The sequence below is a fragment of the Drosophila gunungcola genome, chromosome 3R (assembly GCF_025200985.1).
Source record: "Drosophila gunungcola strain Sukarami chromosome 3R, Dgunungcola_SK_2, whole genome shotgun sequence".
NCBI lineage: Eukaryota > Metazoa > Arthropoda > Insecta > Diptera > Drosophilidae > Drosophila > Drosophila gunungcola.
In genome coordinates, this window is record NC_069139.1 from 4,378,119 (window position 1) to 4,396,167 (window position 18,049).

General features: G+C 40.3%; 1 protein-coding gene across 6 annotated transcripts in view; it reads right to left on the reverse strand.

The window, feature by feature from the left end:
- Positions 1-18,049, reverse strand: part of LOC128262157 (sterile alpha motif domain-containing protein 5-like) — a 161,720-nt gene that overhangs the window by 11,666 nt on the left and 132,005 nt on the right. For 5 of the 6 annotated variants that reach the window (XM_052996281.1, XM_052996273.1, XM_052996265.1 and 2 more), the window contains 6 exons: positions 7,534-7,899; positions 6,853-7,127; positions 6,735-6,784; positions 5,913-6,019; positions 4,390-4,476; positions 3,278-3,334 (listed from right to left, as the gene is read on the reverse strand). In XM_052996281.1, coding sequence (XP_052852241.1) covers positions 3,278-3,334; positions 4,390-4,476; positions 5,913-6,019; positions 6,735-6,784; positions 6,853-7,127; positions 7,534-7,899 — 942 coding nt within the window. The remainder of the gene's footprint in view (positions 1-3,277; positions 3,335-4,389; positions 4,477-5,912; positions 6,020-6,734; positions 6,785-6,852; positions 7,128-7,533; positions 7,900-18,049) is intronic. The other variant, XM_052996298.1, reaches the window with a different exon arrangement.

Below are 18,049 nucleotides of genomic sequence, written 5' to 3' on the forward strand. Positions count from 1 at the left end.
AACTTTTTGGCACCCTCAGCCAGACTATAACTAGATAAAACTTGGCCATATTAAAGTCAACGCCTTCGCCTTCTCGCATTCGTATTCGTATGCATGTTTGGTCGTATTTGGGCAGCACTTTGTCTGCATGCCAAACGTGACTGCTGTGCGAAATGAAAGGACGAAATGTTGTCAACTTTCGGGCTTTGCAGCTTTTGAGCTGGAGGAACCCTCCTTGCAGTTCTACAGCTGGCATCTTATTAGCCAAGTCGGTCGGTTTGAGTGTCTCAGGCAAAGGCAAAGGCGTTAAAATTACAAAATTCCATTTGAAAACTAAAACAATTTTGCCAGCGCAAGCTGAACGAACTGAACGAACTACCAACTAGAATGTGCTACTTGTTCCTATTTTCTCTGTGTTTTTTCGGGCACGGCATATCCTGAGTGTCCTGCAGCATAATGGCATTCTATGTGCGCTGCATACTAATTCCGAGAGCATATATGAACATGTTTCTGACTACTGACTACTGACTACTGACTGCCGGATAGCGAAAAGCATGCCAGGGCCGCCTGCCCAACAAACAGCAAAACAGAAATAGAGTACCAGTAACAGTTACAGTTACAGAAACGGCAATAAAAGCGGGGCGCTGAAAAATTAGCTAAAAGCTTTTTTGGCCAGTAGCATTAAAAATGCATTCAAATGGCAGTGGGTGGTATGTGTTATATGGTCCACAACCCCACACAATTGGTTAGATCTCTCCGTTACCAAATTGAAATTTACGTGGCCAAAAGACAAGATACAGGAACTTTTCTTACAATTCTAATCACATCTGAGGTTTGGGGTGCGCCTGCCTAATTGCCTGGCCAAATGCAATGGCCACCAAAAAAAAAAAAGAAAGGAAAATAAAATTTCTAGCCCACTCCCATCATAAATATTTCATGTTGCCCGGGTAGTATACACAAACAGGCATTTCTTTTTCCATTCCAGCTTTTCCTGGCCAAATGGAAAACAAGGCCGGAACAGCAGCAGCAGCAGCAGCAGCCTCCTTGCCATGTGGGGGCTGCAAAAACAGCAATTACAATTAGACAAACAGAATGTTGTTTGCACAAGCTAAGCAGCAAGCAGCAGCAGCAGTAGCATCAGCACTAACAACAACAACAATGTGACACCCCTAGCTCTTCCCCCGCCTCTTTGCATGGAGCACAACCCCCCACCCAACCAACTTGTACCTCTTGTGTGCTTTTCATTTATGCACAAAAATTATGGCCCTTGCTTAGGAGCACACACTTTCCTGGACTCGCAAACAGTCGACAAATTGTCGTGCACTAACGCAATTTGTGTGAGTACACCGAAAAAAAAAGCATCTGATAACCAAATCAGATAAGCAGTGTCTTATTGTCATGCCAAGTTTAACATGTAAATGGTTATAATATACAAAATTATCTTAATCGTATCGTCTACTATCCAAGTGGAAACTATACTATCAAAGTTCTTGTTGAATAAACACTACTACCATATTTATTATAATCCATTTATAAGTTTAATCATCATAACTATCCATATCAGTACTACACTTTGAAAGATACTACCAAATTTATTATAATCAATATCTATTAAAACAAACACTATCCAATTCTGATTTAGACTAACAAGTTTATATTTAATTAGGGACTACTACAGAATAAGTTATAACACAATAAAGTATTAATCATAGCAAGAAAAACTAATATGTATATATTTTTTTAAGACCTTAAATAAATAAGTAGCTTAAAATTAAAAACAAAGTTTTTTTTTTTTTAAAGTAACGATATGTATTTAATTGTTTAAATATAATAACTGATTACTTTGATATTAAAAATGCAAATGTTATATAATGTATGGATCACTTTTTCCCAGTGCAGCTGTGTATCTGAGTGCTGCGTGTATAATTTCGCATCAGTATGCTGTGCATCCATCATTGAGCCTGATAACTGGCATAATTAACTGTGCCTGCTGCTGCCAAGTTGATTGAGGATCTAAGAGTGCTGTAGGGGAGAAATGATTTCCCTAATCGATTTCGTTTTTAAATCTGGGAAAAATGTCAGCTTTCCTTAAAGCTTATGGTGAAGAATATGGGGGCTTGTATTATCAAGCAATCAATTCGAAAAATTTTGCTCGGCTTTCACATTTAATTCTCTTGGCATATAAATAAACAAGTTACTCTCTTTCACCGACACGCCCATCCGATTTTATCATGTCCCTCGTTTGGACAACGTTTTCAAGTGTGGAAAGTAATTTTTTTTTATGACAGACCAAAGTTTATCATTCACCACGTTGCACTTTATTATTTTTGTTGCTTCGTTTTTAAGCGAGTGAGTGTGTGTGTGTGTGAGTGTGTGTGTGTTGGTGAGTATCTATGTGCTTAACATTTTGTCTGCGTCTGTTTTGCATGTTTGCTCGCCACTCACACTCGCGCACACACATTTATTTGGTAGCTCGAGCTTTTGGCCTGGTCTTCGGGCTTTTATGCCTTGGAATAATTGCTGTTTTTATATCAAATATTTTTAATAGCTTTTTTAATTGGCTTGTGCATGTAGAAGTCGTAGCATTTATATATTGCTTAAACAAATACAAGTGCAAACAGTGCGAGTCGCAACTATAAGTTGCATGCATTTATGTCTTATAATTTCGCAAAAGTTTTACGAATGGATTTTTGTATAACTTGAAAAAGTTATAAACAAGTTTATATGCTCTTCATGGTACACGTACATTTGGGCCATGTCATATAAAATGTAATTTAAAATCGCTGGAGATTTCTGTGAAGATTAATTTAAATACTTTCTGCGCAGAAAGGTTTTGAAAATCCTTGTTTAATTATATTTTTATTATAATTACAGTTGAAAGTGGGTTTTCCCTTTAATGATAGTTATAAGTTATAACACCGAAACGCACTGTACGCTGGAGGGCAAGAAAAAGCAAGCAAAACCTTTTGGCCTGTGCAATTGCAACTGTTTCTTCCGTTTGTGTATTTAATGCATGCAAATATAAGGCAACGGAATCTGTGAAATTAATAGTACAGCCTACCAAATTCCAACAATTTCGGTCAACCCTCGGGCTGAGAGTGTTTTATGTTTATTTAATTTGTGAAAAGTGCCCAGAACAAATATGCTTGATTTATCCCTGGCCACTGCAAATGTTTGCCATTCGCATTTATCAATTTTAGAATAGACATCTTGAAGGCATAAATCTTTTCCTTGTGGTCTGAATATTTGGATATATTGCGATATATTTGGATATTTTGAAAGTCACAGTCTTACTTACCTCCTCGTGCTCACGTTGAAATTTTTCCTTTTTCCTCATGGCCTCTTGTACTTTTAACTGCAAATGGAAAATGAAGGTTGTTAGCTCTTGTCGTTTGCTGAGTGACTGACTTTGTTTATTTAAGAATGTGCCAACTAATTTCTTGGCAAACGAAAATTTAAAGTATACTTTCAGGTAGGGCAAATGGAAATGGGATGGCCTCCGAATCGGGAATGTTTGGTTATGCATAATGCATTTTCTAACTATTGCTGTTGTCGCTGTTACAGCTGCTGTTGCTTCAGGTGTTGCTGATGTTGCTGCTGTTGCTGCTACTGCTGCCATTGCTGCTGTCTGTCTGTTGTTGCTGCTGTTGTCGGAGTTGATTGCATTTTGCTGCTTGTTTTTAGTTTGGCGCCGTGCGCGCTGTCATTAATAATGAATGTTGACGGCAATGAACTTTTAAATGTTGCATGCATCCACACGCTGCCACTTCCTCTTCCTCTTTTCGTTCCCCTTCTTCCTTCTTCCTTCGCCCTCACCATCACCATTTCCCCTTGCAATTGTTGTTGCTGGTGGCATGCCATTACAGGTAAACGTGCTCAAAAGCAACAGCCGCAGCTTTCGTGTTGAAATTGCATTGCAAATGCAGTCAAAAGGAGGGTGGAGTTTTTTGGGTGGTGTGCGAAAGTTTACCCCTACAGTTGTTGCTGCAGTTTGTGCAAATTTTTTTGTTGCAACACAATTTTGCTGGCTGTCACAGCTGTTGCAGAACAGCAGCAGCAACATCAGCTTGTTAAATTTTCTGCATAAATATTTATGCGACTATTCCATTCTAACCAACCAAACATCCTACCAACATACGTATTTTTAAACAGGGCAAAGAAATATAGTTTTTAAATATGGATTTTTGATGTTTGAAACATGTTTTATGTTATAAAATCTTTGAACTTGCTTCTCTAGTCTTTAACCATAGTATTATAATAATTTGAACTTAATTTAAATTTTATTTTTGCCATCTAGTCCTTTTAAATCAGTTTAACATATTTCTTAAATGTATTTTTCCTCTTAAAGTGTTATATTAATGTACATTCATTTTGCTTATCAGTGCATCTACCTATCTTCATTGTACTCACCCTATGGATTGTCTCCTCGAAACTGTGCTGCTGTCCGCCGGCGCCACCGTTTATCATTTGAAAGTGCCTCAGACGATCGTTGGCCGCCTGCAGGAAATGCGAAAGGGAATCAATTTAGGGCAAAGTTTTCAATTCATTTTCAGGCTGAGGAGGAGGTTGTGCTGTGCTGCTGCTGTGTTGCCATCAATCGCGCGGCTGGCTTATTAACTTTCTCAAGTATGCACAAAGGTGGTTATTGGGGAGGGGGAGGTGGACGGGGGAGTTGGAGTTGGAGGGTAAAAAAGGCTACCCATAAATCAAGGACTCCTTGAAAAAAGGCCCGTCGAAAGACAGTCCAGCAGCATCGTGCTTTATCGCCATTAGGACGCCATTTTATATTTCACACCTTTCAGCGGGGCTTTAATTTTTAATTAATAACGAGGAGTCAAGGGTCAGGTAAGCAGGGTCGCAGGGTCACAGGATTGCCCTTCGACCCTTCTGCTACTCGGGTCGGGTCGCTGTTTAATGCGTTTGTTTTCTTATCATAAATAGCAAATCAGGTGGGAGAACGAACGCATGGATTGCTGTTTAATTATATTTTGAAAGGCCACGGATGCCTTCGTGAGTAGGATGCCGCTACTTAGGCACATATCCTTAGTCATTTCCTGCGCTTATCTGTAAGCAGGTCCTTTCTCGCTTTTTTCTTCTCCCGTTTCTCCCCCACGGCAGTTTATTATTTATATTTTTGCGCTTCTACCCCGGCCCTTTATTTATTCTTTTCTGTGCTGCTTGTGAAAAATTTATGCATGTCCTTGCTTATTTATGAGCAGCGTCGCCGCCGTCGTCCTGTTCCACGTTATCTCTGCTTCTGGCCGCAGTTCGCCGTTCGCAGTTTCATTGCCAGCCTCGCTCGGCTCAAGAATAGTGCTCCGTCGTCTCCCGATCCTGATGCTTTTCCCCAAAGGTTGCTCTAATCAAAGGCGCTGAATGAATCCTTTGTGAGCGGCGCAGATAAAGCGAGTGTACAACAAATTCTGGGCGGGGGAGTAAGGGGTTTTAGGAAGGAAGGAAGGAAACTGCTGCTGCTGCTGCAGCCAGGATGAGAAGTGGCAATGTAGACATGGCCGCTGGCAAAACATTTTTAACCTTTTCAGCTGGCAAAAGGAGAAGCTGCTGCGCGCCGCGCATAAAAATTTACATGTCCCCAGGGCCAAGATTAAGTATACTCCACACAGAACACAGAACACACTGCGGAATATTCAAGTCAAGACGCAGAAAGTCATAAAATGGCTGCCTAGAATAAGGAAATTCGAGGGAAAAGGAAACCGAACGAAATGCGAGCAAATAAATTGAAAGAATTACCGCAGCAGTTGATTCAAATGAAGGGCTGGGGACAAAAACTTGCGGGACAGGACAAACAATTTGCTTGCGGTCATAAAACGAAGCGCGAAAATGAGTTTCACTAGAGGGCGTTGTTGTTGGTGGGGCGAAAAAAACGGGAAAATCCTGAGGAGGAAAATGTATTGAGGGAGTACTTTACTTACCCTGGCCTGGGCACCATTTTGTTGATTGTTCCGATCCCGTCGATTGACAGTCTTCAAGCCTTTCAGCAGTCGGGCCAGTGTGGTGCGTTTCTTTGTCTCGCGACCCTCTGAAATCCGCGGGGGAAAATCCAGAAAAAAAAAAAAGGAGAGAAATTGAATTAGTAAAGGGAATTGAAGTCGGCGGCTGATTTACATATTCTCTTTTTTCGCATTCCCAAAACCTAGCAGAGGGAGTCATACTTTTTATTAAAATAACTTCTTAAAGTAAATAAATAATGATAAATAAGTAAGTCTCTCAAGCTTACAAAAGCTTTGGTCAAGAGTGTTTTTAGCCAATGAGATTTGGCACAACTTTAGAATTTAGTTCATTAAAATAAACTGTAAATACAAAAAAAATATATAATTCATCACAAAGAATATTAAATCTTTGATTCTTTAGAATAATTTATTTTGTAAGTTTTTAAAATTGTAGACTGTTTATTTAATGTTTATGGAGTTTAATTCTTATAATTATTTATAATAATAATAGCAATTAATTATTTAATTAAAAATTAAATTAATTTAATTTTTCTAATATTAAAATAATTTAATGGTTAAATCTTAAATTGAATTTTAGTTAGTCTAATATAATTTATATATTAATTCCCTTTTCAACTCATAGCAATTGAGTTTAAAATCTTTGTTTCTGGTGAAATAATTCTATTTTTGATATATCAAAACGAAATCAGTTTAAATTTTTTTAAATCATTTTATAAAGACATTTTATGAAGAGCTTCTGCAAGGCTTTTAGATTTGAAATTTATATTTCTTTATTCAACTTACCAGCTGTCGGTGGAAATTCATAGAAATAAGCAGAACGCGGACTCAGGCAGCTGTTTAAAAAATAATTATTATTAAAATTCAATAAAGAGGAGAAAAACTAATAAAGTATGTTACTCACTTTTGCTGCACAAAATTCAAATGGGCGACATTCGGTGGCAGAGTCTGATGCTGATGCGGTCCAACTCCCGCTTGTTGCTGTTGGCCTGGCACAATTGGTAACTGTTGTTGCTGCTGCAGTTGCTGCTGCTGTATGCTCTGCTGCGTTTGCAGCGTCTGCTGCTGCAGCAGCTGCTGCTGTTGCGTTAACCCTCCTCGCGCCACTCGGGGTGCGAAGACGCCGTAGCCAAAGCCATAGATTTCATCCTCCTCCTTGTCGGACAAACAACTCGAGGGCTGAAACAGTCGGTTTTGGAATGGAAAATTATTCATTTTATCTAGTATTTTTTTGGGCTAAGTAAACACAACTACAACATGCAAGTGAAAGTGGAGAACGCAAGCAAGCTAAAAATATTTACACAATTCTTAACACACAATTAAATAGATTTATTCGGATAGATGCTTAATGGTTTTTTGGTTATTTTTCTTCATTTTTTTTTTATTAAGCAACGCCAACATCAATTTTCGGTTTTCGTTTTTTGCAAAAAATTTGTTCTTTCTGTTGATTTTGTAAATATTTTCCTTAGGGGGCCGCTAATGGAGTCATTCGTTTTCTATTTTCTTGTTTTTTTTTTTGTGGTGATTAAGGAGGCGGAAGATTTTGGATAGTTGGGTGGTGGTTCCGGGTCATCATCATACATACCGAGTACTTTCCGGGCACATAAATGGGCTGGCTATGACTATTGGGCAGACCGGCGCCGTGCATCGAATGGCCGCGATGGCCGTGCTGCTGGCGATGGTGCAGTACGCCGCTGCTCCCGCCGCTGCCACCGCTGGCCGCACCGCCGCTTCCGCTGCCCGTGCTGCCGCCAGCCCCACCGCCTCCTCCTCCACCGCCGCCGATGCCGCCCACTCCGCCCATCAGCTGGGCGGTACTGTGCAGCGGACTCCGCTCCGCCCAGGCCGCCTGGCGCGCCTGCTCGAGAGCCGACAAAATGTCCCCGAAGGGAGCCATTAGCAACTCGCAATAGACGGATGCCAGGCCCTCTAAATGGCCGCGTTGTCCATCCTGCAAAAGAGCGATAGAAACGAGCAGCAGAGAACGTAAAACACTTGGCCAAATTCTTTCTTTCTTTTTTTTTTTGGCAGCGTGAGTCATGTGAGGGTAGGGAGGGGTGTTATGAATGCCACAGGGTGCTATACAGAGGTTACAGTGAAGCTAATAAGATGAATTTCGGGTGAGACAGAGAGAGGTTGTGTGGTAAATGGCACTTGAGTCAGAGCGGTTAATGATTCTACATTGATGTTGGCGTTGGATGGGGTTAGCAATTGGGCTAGTCACCAGGGTTAATAATTAAAGGGGTTATTTCGCTTATCAGGTAAATAAACAGCAGCCATAACTTAACTATGGGTAATGAGAATGACAAAGGATCTATAATTACATCATATTTTTAAGTATGTTTCAGTTAAAAGTTAACTGGTTTTAAAATGACCTTAAGAATATCCCTTTAACAAACAATCCTCCAAAATGTAAACATGTCTAAAATTTAATATTTGAACCTCCTTTTCCTTTCAAAAATACTATAACATAAGTTTTTTTTGTTTACGTTCTTTCTGTTAACTAAAATTTAGTATTTTTGCTTCAGATTTTCATAAAAACACCATATATTATATTCATATTTAAATTTTGTTATACTATAAAATATTGGCATTCAAATACATTTTCTAAATTACCATAAAGCTCTGTCTTAGCTAGAAATATCAGTAACCCATTATAAAATTTGTTTTGTAGTGTACCTTTTGACATAATTAATTTAAAGCCTATATGTTCGAGCTCAAATGTTTGCCTGTTTGCTTGTTTGCCTACAATACGCGGCTCAAGTCAAATTAGTTGCGCCAACTGCCGTTGCCAATTGCCACAAATAATTGAGTCCGCCCGGGGGGGAAAGCGGAAAGAGGGCAACTAAAAGCTCGAGTGCCAAACATAATGCACTTAGTCTGGGCATAAATTATGGCCACCCAAAACCTGAACCCACAACATACGCATACGCATACGCGTCTGTATTTACAGCTCTCGAAGCGATTTCCCTCACTCGGTAGGTGAAACATCTCGGGCCTGATAAAATTGTTAACAAACTGCCATGTTAAATTACACAAAACAGAGGCACTCACTCACACCCACACACACGCACACACAAAGGAACAATGGGTTTCCCTTACGCACTTTTTCATTGCATACCTGCAGGGGCAATTTTGCAGGGCGAAAAAAGAGCGGAAATAACGGTAACGTGAGGGGGTTAAATAGGGGTGGTGGTGGGTTGGGGGTTAAAGGTTGGAAGGACCCCACTGCCTTGACATTTTGAGTGGCGCTCGGGGCAATGTTAAACGCTTGACATTGTTCCACGGCTCTGCGCTCTGTGCCGCGCTGGCATCAATCAAATATGACACGCATTAAAATATCGCCCTGACTCCCTGCCACTGCCACTGCCGCATGACCCCTGCTCCAGCAACAAACCTGCCACATATCCTGCTCCACCGATTTCACCCATCTCATGTGGGGCCATGTGGAAATTGACAGGCTTCAGCTTGCCACCTGGCCCTTGATTTTACCTGGCCATCTGCAGAGTGCCAGTTATGGGTGCTTCTTTGTACCTTGACGTATGAAAAATACCTGCCACGGTGCTCTATGTGCCTTATTATACTCTTTTTTGGCGGGTTTAAGTAGCCTTTTATCAGCAATTTGTCAACCAAATTGCGTAACATTCACTTTGAATGTTATGGTACCCAATAAAAGGCATATTAACAATTAGGAACACAAAAATTGATACCTTTTAAGGCTACAACACCCAATTACTTTGTAAATAACCTACTCAGAAACCGAATTTTCAATTATTTAATTCTTAGTTAAAGGGTATCTGCGGACCCACCTTGAAATCTAAGCGTTCATCTCCTCTCTATAGTTAAATTGAGTAGACGAAGGACTTCCAGCCCAGACATGCGTAGGGTATAAGAGAGCTCGCTCGCTTGCTTTGTATATATATATTGTGCAATTTGTGAGGAAATTGCCACGTTTAGTGTAATTTTTGCTACTTATTGCCTCTTTGACTAGGATGCCAGAGCAGTGACAAGGAGGGAGAGAGTTCTGTAGCCCTCGGCCATATTACTACCAACCAGAGTTCCATTTTCTTATTTTTTCCTGTCGTTTTCGCCCTCTTTACGCTTTGGGTAATTTCACAATGAGCCCTCGAGGCTGCTGGCTTGTTTGGCCTTTTCATTAAAGGTTAACTCGCAAAGTGTCAACTTTTGATGAAGGGGAACGAAAGTGTTTTGGCCTTTTATGACTGACAAAGTGTGTTTAATGCTCGATTGAAATGGGTCTGGCCAAGAAACTTAATATGGCCGCAAAATGATTGGATCACAGAGCTGTCTTCGTATCAATCAACATGTTATGCCTTGTAAACTGACTCAACTCCTTTCAACAAGTCATTAATGCTTGTGCACCAAATTTATTATGCAATTCCATGGTTATGCCTCATGCGGAATCAATTTCATCTTGCCATAAGGTTGATTATTGCAACATATTCTAGCCATTCTCCCCTTCAAAGGTCATCGGAGCTTGTCCAAGTCGTAACAGCAAATTCATAAAGTCATTTGCAATTTAGCTGCCAAGCACTTGAGTGCCAAATGAACGAAAATGCCAACTGACAGAAAGTTTGCCCCTGCCAGATGGATTTCGATATAGATATATCGTACTTATGCTCATGGGCTATGGCTATACTTGAATGTTTGCACGAGGAGCTGCTGAACAAATTCATAAAAATAAACCCACGAAGAGGGCAAAGCAAGCAAAATAACTGTCGCAATAAAATAATTTATTGAAGTTTTGCAATGCCAGCGACAAATGCAATAAACTGCGAACTCTGTCTTGGCTCACATGACGTATGCGTTATAAATTTATTTTCAATAGCTTCTCGGCAAGAGCGATCGGGTTGCTGCCGCTGCTTTATTGGCAACTCTTGACACACATCGCGGTGCGAGAAAAACGCGCCAGACCAAGACAAACAGCAGGCGAGGCAGTTAGTTAGGGAGCCTGCCAACGTCCCAGGACATATAGCTTATAGCATATAGCATATAGGATGCAGGATAAGGGCAAGGGGATAAAGTGATGTATGAGTTTAACGCCCTCACGTCCTCGCAGACAGTAACAGCCACTGAAATATCAGCGACAGGAGCGCTGGGGCAAAATAAAAAAATATTAAGCGAGGAAATATGTTGCCACGATATTGACAGCATGAATCGAGGGGCGTGGAGAGGCGGTGGAGCAACTTTGGCCCTGGATTTTGGCAATGACAGCAGCTATACACAAGCCACACAAGACATAAGTGAAGTAACATACCAACTTTTTGGCAACGAATCTTGTTATTCCAGCTAGGGCCCGGCCAGGATAGCACAGACCAGCCAAATGACTTTGTTTATTTGTTTCATGTACATTTCGGTAATCAGCCCGGCACAAATTACACGCCGGGCTAATAACTTTTGACATGTGATTTCGCAAGTGGCGTTAAGTACACGCGGTCCGTTTTCGTTTTCGGTTTGCTCATTAGGCCTGGTCGCGAAACACTCCTTCCCAAGCTGTCAATTTTTTCCGCAAACTTGACTAGCCAACACGACTTGCGGCCTGCTAATTGATGACGTCTGACCAGGGGCGAATTATTGCTCAGATTGCTTTTCTCTTCTGCAAGATTTTTTATGAAAAATCGCTAAGAAAATGGCCTTAAAAGAAATTAAACAAATATTTTTAATAGATTAAGTTTATATATCTAATTAGAAGGGCTACAACAGTATTTCCCATTAACTTAAATTCAAATTCTGCCTTTCCCAAAGATCCATTTAAATATTTGATAGGGAAACGGCGTAGAGAAAAATTAACTTAATAGATTGTATATAAAAAACCATCTTACTTTTATAAAATGAATCCCAATCTAAAAAAATCTTATAATCATTTTAATTTTACCATCTCACTTTTATAAAATGAGTAGTTCTAATAATTCTCTTCTTAACTCTTTTTTATTCCCTTGGTATAATAAAGAGCATTCGAAATCCAACTCAACGAATGCGATATAATCCGTATCTGCGCCTGGCTAAATCCGTTTAATGAGCAAACACAACGCACGCAAAATTACAAAAGAAGAAAAGGAGGTGGAGGCGGGGATCCAAAGTGGAGAAGAGGTAGTAGATCCCTTCCCGCTGCTGGTCAGCCGGAATATCGTGTTTACACAAGACTTCGAGAGCCACATGCAAACACCAATTAGAGTGACCGCAGGGCAAACAAAGGGCTTGAATTAAGGGGACAGGCCGACCAGAACCTCAGCCTCTTTAAGTTTGCTCATCCCTCGGTCAGTCGTTCAGTCAAGCATTTAGACAACGAATGCCATCAATTGCAAATTGTAAATTGCAAAATCTATCTGCAAGTCACAATTGTTGTTAGATGGATGGCTGGATTGGATTGGATTGGATGGAATCCGTTTCCGTTTCAATCAGCTGAAAGAAATCAACTGGAGCGTTGATCCACGGCTGCTGTCTGATGCCGGCGAGCACTTAAGGGTTAATTTCATAAATTGTACATCAAAGCAGCCAGTTGGGGGTTAAAGGGGGAAGAGGGAGGGGGCGCGGTCCTCAGGCATTTTGCCCTGCAGTTGACAATTTTTGAAAGTCAGTGATTTGTAAATAATCCTTTTATAAGCACAATGGCTGCTCGTTAACGGCAAATGAGTTTTGACATGGCCAGTGGACATTGGCCCTCCGTTTAACCCCCCACTGCCGGCAATCTAGATACACTTACTCGCATACACACACACACACACACACACACACGCCCTCCGCCTATCGCTGTGTGACAATCTCTGGGAATGAGGCTCTGAATAATGCCTGGTCATTAACACAGCCATCATCGTTATCATCATCATCGCCATAGTCATCATCATCATCATTATCATCATCATCATCATCGTCCTTGTCCTTATCCTTGCCCTTTGAACCCACACTTCTTGGCCGGCACTTTCAGCCAACACCATTCTGCTTGTAGTTCGCTGTTTGGCTGTTGGTTTTTCCGTGTTAATATCCCGCATACATGCAAAGTTGTGGAGCCTAGGCGGAGGTTTTCCATTAAGGAAAATGCCATTTTGTACTTACATCCTTACATGAGCAGGCAACAAACTCGAGACTCGAGACCAAAACTATGTTAAGTTGTTAAAAAGCACAAAACTTGGGGCGAACTCTTCCTTTAGGAATTCATTAGCCAGGCACATGTATCGACACAACGAAACGAGAAGGATACACAAAACAAAATATGGGGGTTTAAATGTTGTTCAGGATGTTGAAAACTTTTAAAATCATTAAAAGGGAATTGCAAAATTTTGAGTTATTACAATGGATATAAATAAAGTTCTATTTAATTTAATTATTACAAAATTTTTTTTTTAATTTGAGTTGAGTATATTGAAATTAAATATTTTAAGATGAACTTATATTTATATATATTTTACAAGCAGATAGATCAGTAGATCAGTTTTTTAATTAGTTCTGATATATAATTTTTTTTTATAATATAGAATTGTTTTGCCTGTAGAGAGAGCTTTATTGAGGTAGATGTCTGCATGGCCCTGCCTAAAAGTATTTTCTAATTAAATACTCATGTTTTACAATATGACGCTGACGTTCTGCGGAAATGCCTTTTAATTTTCACATTTGAGATGCTCGCAAGCACACACCAGCACATACACACACACACTCTCCCCCCGCCCTATAAATTTTCAACCCTTTCCTTTTCCGCTTTCAACTCATTTCGCTTGGCATCTTCCATTCCATCCAAAACGTGGCACATTTAAGTTTAATTTGCCAGAAATGAGATTTAGTTTTCCACGCGACACACGGCGCACAAATTTCATCTTCAGATGGCTGCCCTTTTGGCTCTTTTGCTGTATCATTTCCGCAAAAAGGGAGGCGGCGGCAGCTTTTCCACATTTCCACTCCAGCTTTTCCGCTTGCACATACATTAGCAGCAAATAATTTAATTTCTCATTTGTAAGTGATGGAAAAATCATTTCAAACATAAAAAGCAAGCGTGGAAATTGTCAAAAGGGTTGGAATTAAAAAAAAAGAAGCAAAAATTACGCATACGCAGTGTTTCACATGAAAGTGTAAAAGTCAGACAGCTGCAGGGCAAAACTGAGTGCTGAGTATGAGTAGGAGGAGAGTCAAACGACTGGCATTACATTTCAATTTCCATTCTCATTTCGTTTCCATTTTCCCTGCCATTTAATTTTAATTCATTTGCATTGTCTCATTGCAGCGCGTGGGTTCGTGTTCTTTTGTGCTGCTTCAAATGGAATGAAATCAGCCATAATTAGCATAATATTTCATACTTAATATAATTTAAGTTGGCAAAATGCACGCCACTCGCCCTCTATGTCTCTTATTTTCCCCTATATCATCAGCGGGAGTGACAGCCATGCAATGCCCAGGACAATGAGTCCTTACAGTCCCTGCATTTTGTGGGTGGCTGTGCAAAGAAAGGGGGTTCCATTTGACATATGTGCACGCAAAGTGCAGCATTTGATTGCTGCCTGCACTCGCCCACTTGTTTTTTCATGGATTCCCCTTGGTTTTCAGCAATTTTCATCCACTACCCAACCCTCTGCGGATACGCACGTGCCCCCAGGCCGCTTGTCTTTGGCAATTTATGCGCTCGCCTGACGCAATTATGCGAAATTTTCGCACACAGCAGGAACTCCACCCAAAGGGAGTGGGCGTGGCTAAACGCTTGTTGCATGGGCGGGGCACTTTAAGTTTTCCTGGGGTTTTTTGGCTTGGGTTCGGTTTGGTTTGGGGTTTGGTTTGCAGCGTAATTTAATTACTTTTTTGCGGCATTTATACACAATGATGGGGGCGGTACTATGGATGGACAATCATTTGTTGTTCTTATGTTGCTGGGGCAATTTTAACTTTCGGACGGACAGAGCAAAATGCTTGAGGTCATATTAGAGGAAAATTAATGTTGTTTTAATTGTAAATGAGTTTGCAAATGGACAGCGAATTTTCGGTGGTGTGCCATTGAAGGGAGTTTAGAGCATGAATATTTTACATTATGTCTAGACTGAGAATGATTCATATTTGGAAGTGGAGAGTAAAATGTAGAAGGTAATTTAAGATGGTGTACTTGGAATGTAATTCATTGATTAAACTTAATTCGGGTGATATATTTTCTTGTTAACAATATTTATTGTTGTCAAATTCGTGTAAAGATACTAAGTTATAAAAGATTTATTTATTTTTAAATAGTTTTCAATGCCTACTTTTGCTATTTGTTTAGGGAAATTGCCCTAAAAAGAAACAAATACAGCTAATTAAACGACCCCTCTTCAAACGTCTACCCATGGTTGATTTCATTCCATTTGAAGACAAACATTAGTCATAGGTTTTGCTGCCCCACCCACAACACAGCAAATTGGCATTAAATGCACAATCGAACAGGGAAGAAAACTCAAAAAAAAAAAAGTAACACCAACACCAAAGTACATAGACTAATCTGCCACAGGAGCCTAATAAAAAAACCGGGAAATAGGGCAAATGGGGAAAAACAATCCGCTCACACGATGCACGATGTTAGTATGAATATATGTAGGCGTTGCTGTGCGAATGAGTAAAAGGCAAAGCGACTGACGACATGAGAAAGTGCCAAAATGACTAACGCACGTATGAGGAGGTTGCGATGGGGTGGCAAAAGGCGGTACGGTCCTTTAGGCCTTGAAACGGGCAGAAAAAGTGGGAAGTGGGAGGTGGGAAATGAGGTGGCCAGGCAACATGACTGGCAGGGCAGACAGACAGAGACGGACGGCGACAGACGGAGACGGAACAACTGACAGATTGAGTTTCATTTGGGTGGAAAACACGAAACCAAAGTCAAGCGAGGATAGCACCCAAATATTTTGCCAAATTATATTTCAACAGCCTTTGCGGTTACAGTTTCTCTCAGCTTACGAGTGGGCTCCCTCTTTAGATACGCTTTTTGAGGATCATTATACTTTTTAGATACGCTTTTTAAGGATCATTATATTATTATATTTCTTTAAACAAATTTTAAAAGTGGTTTAAATTTTACAAAAGCTTTTAATTTGTTTAAAATAGATATCATATTGTAGACGATTTCTAAATATTTTTTCTGTCATGCTATTGAAGTACATATGTTTATATGCCTCATTAAAATGTTTTTAATAAAATTATCTTATATTTATTTCTTTCTTTGTTTTGGAAAGTGTATTTAATCCTTCGCCTTTCGACTCACAACTTTTTCTCACTATTATTTTTGCTTTTTTCTTTTTTCCCAGCTTGGTCAGTGAAGGAAAATTTCCACATTTGGCACATCAATGTCAAATTGAGGCATCGGTCAGACAGCAGACACAAGCGAATGGGTAGTAGAATGGCGCAGAGAAAGCCAGGAAATTGCCAAAAATGCGTGTGTGCGTGGGCCTCGTCGTAGTGGACATAAAATGAAATGAACAAAAAAGATTTCTATCTCGAGCGTGGCCACTCGAATGGTCAAAGTTGCTTAATATGACAGCTGCTCCGGCGGACGAGAAACAAATGAGCGTGTGTAATAAATGTGGCCGTGAACAAGGGTTCAAAGTTCGGGCCCAAGAAACTGCAATGGGGGTGGTGGATTGGTCGGTTGGGTGCTGGTTATATTCTTCGTTAAGGCGCGCCAAGCTCTTTGTCATTTCACCCACCGTTGTTAATCCATGGCATCGGCTCGGAATGCTTAAAACAATTTACTTTGATGCGGCGACCACGGCATCGCAATCCAATTGACTTCATTTGTCTGAGTAAAAAGCAGAAGACAAAATGGATTAAGTTCCGCCTTCGGCCATTGTCCATTGTGCGGGAGAATCCGTTTAGACATTGTATAAGTATAACGATTGTGCGGCACGGCACCCCCGAGTCATATTTGCAGTTGTTAACCGCCCACAACAATGGGCCCAACGTTTTGATGAATTTATTCGCCCATACCATACCCCACACACGGTCTGGTCGGTCGGCATATGAATTGATTTGCTGTCAGATGCGGCGACTGCATGCACGACTTGCCTTCACTGGGATTCCTCATTATGCCGCACATATGGCCATGTTGCCACACCCCATCCCCCCCAGATGCTACGACTCCTGTGCCACAAATTCACCCACTTGGTATGCGCAGGCATGTGGCAAGACTTTGGCTGTGGCTCAGCTCAGGGCGGATCAAGACCATCCCATCCCATCCAATTCCACGAAAACCTGATTCCTTGCCGTTTGACTGACAGTAATGTTTGCCCAAATTTACGCGTTTCCTTTGCCCGCAATCAATTTGCATTGTTTGATGTTCACCCTTAAAAAAAATATACAATTACGCTAGAAGTAAATCTACCATAACTGAAGTGAATGGAATTTTTCCAAGAAAAGTTTTCAATTTCTTAGGATACAATTATTTGATAGCATTTTTAAATGCAGAGCTCTATATTTGAATTATTTTATATCCTCAAATTAAATTAGGAAAAGAATCTTGAACAATTGTTGGAGTTCTTTGCAATAACAATTGATATTCCCAGAAGAAATCAAAATATTTTATATAACAAAGAAAACCTGAGTAAAAATGTCATAATTATTTCGAAAGTATTAAGATATTGCTCAACAGAATTTGTATTTATTTATGAAGGATATTTTGGGTAGTTTTCATATTTTAACAAAACTTTCTTTGTAGTGCCTCAGCTAGATTCCTGATCTCAGCATAATTTCATTATCATTAGCCAAAGAAAGCGAAAAACTTTAGCCGCCAAACAAGCTGTCAACATTTTAATAAAACCAAAAAAAGAGGGCGAAACGAAAATAGCGGAGCAGAAAAACGCTTTGGCAAAATATTTGTTTAAAATTAAAAAGCCAAATGGACTTCTGGAGTCTGGGCCCCCGGCAATAAAACTTTCTTCATCAAGTCAGTGGAAGTAGAAGTAGAAGTGGCAGTGGCAGAATCAGCACTTGCTGGCCTAAAACTATGCTTAATTTTTTATCAGCTGCAAGTCACGGCGACCCAAAGACCAACTTTGCCCTGGCATTGGGCCAAAAGTGGGCGTGACATCGCAGATTGTGTGCGCGGCGTTGAAAGCCGCGGAAAATGAGAAAAGAAAATGGCA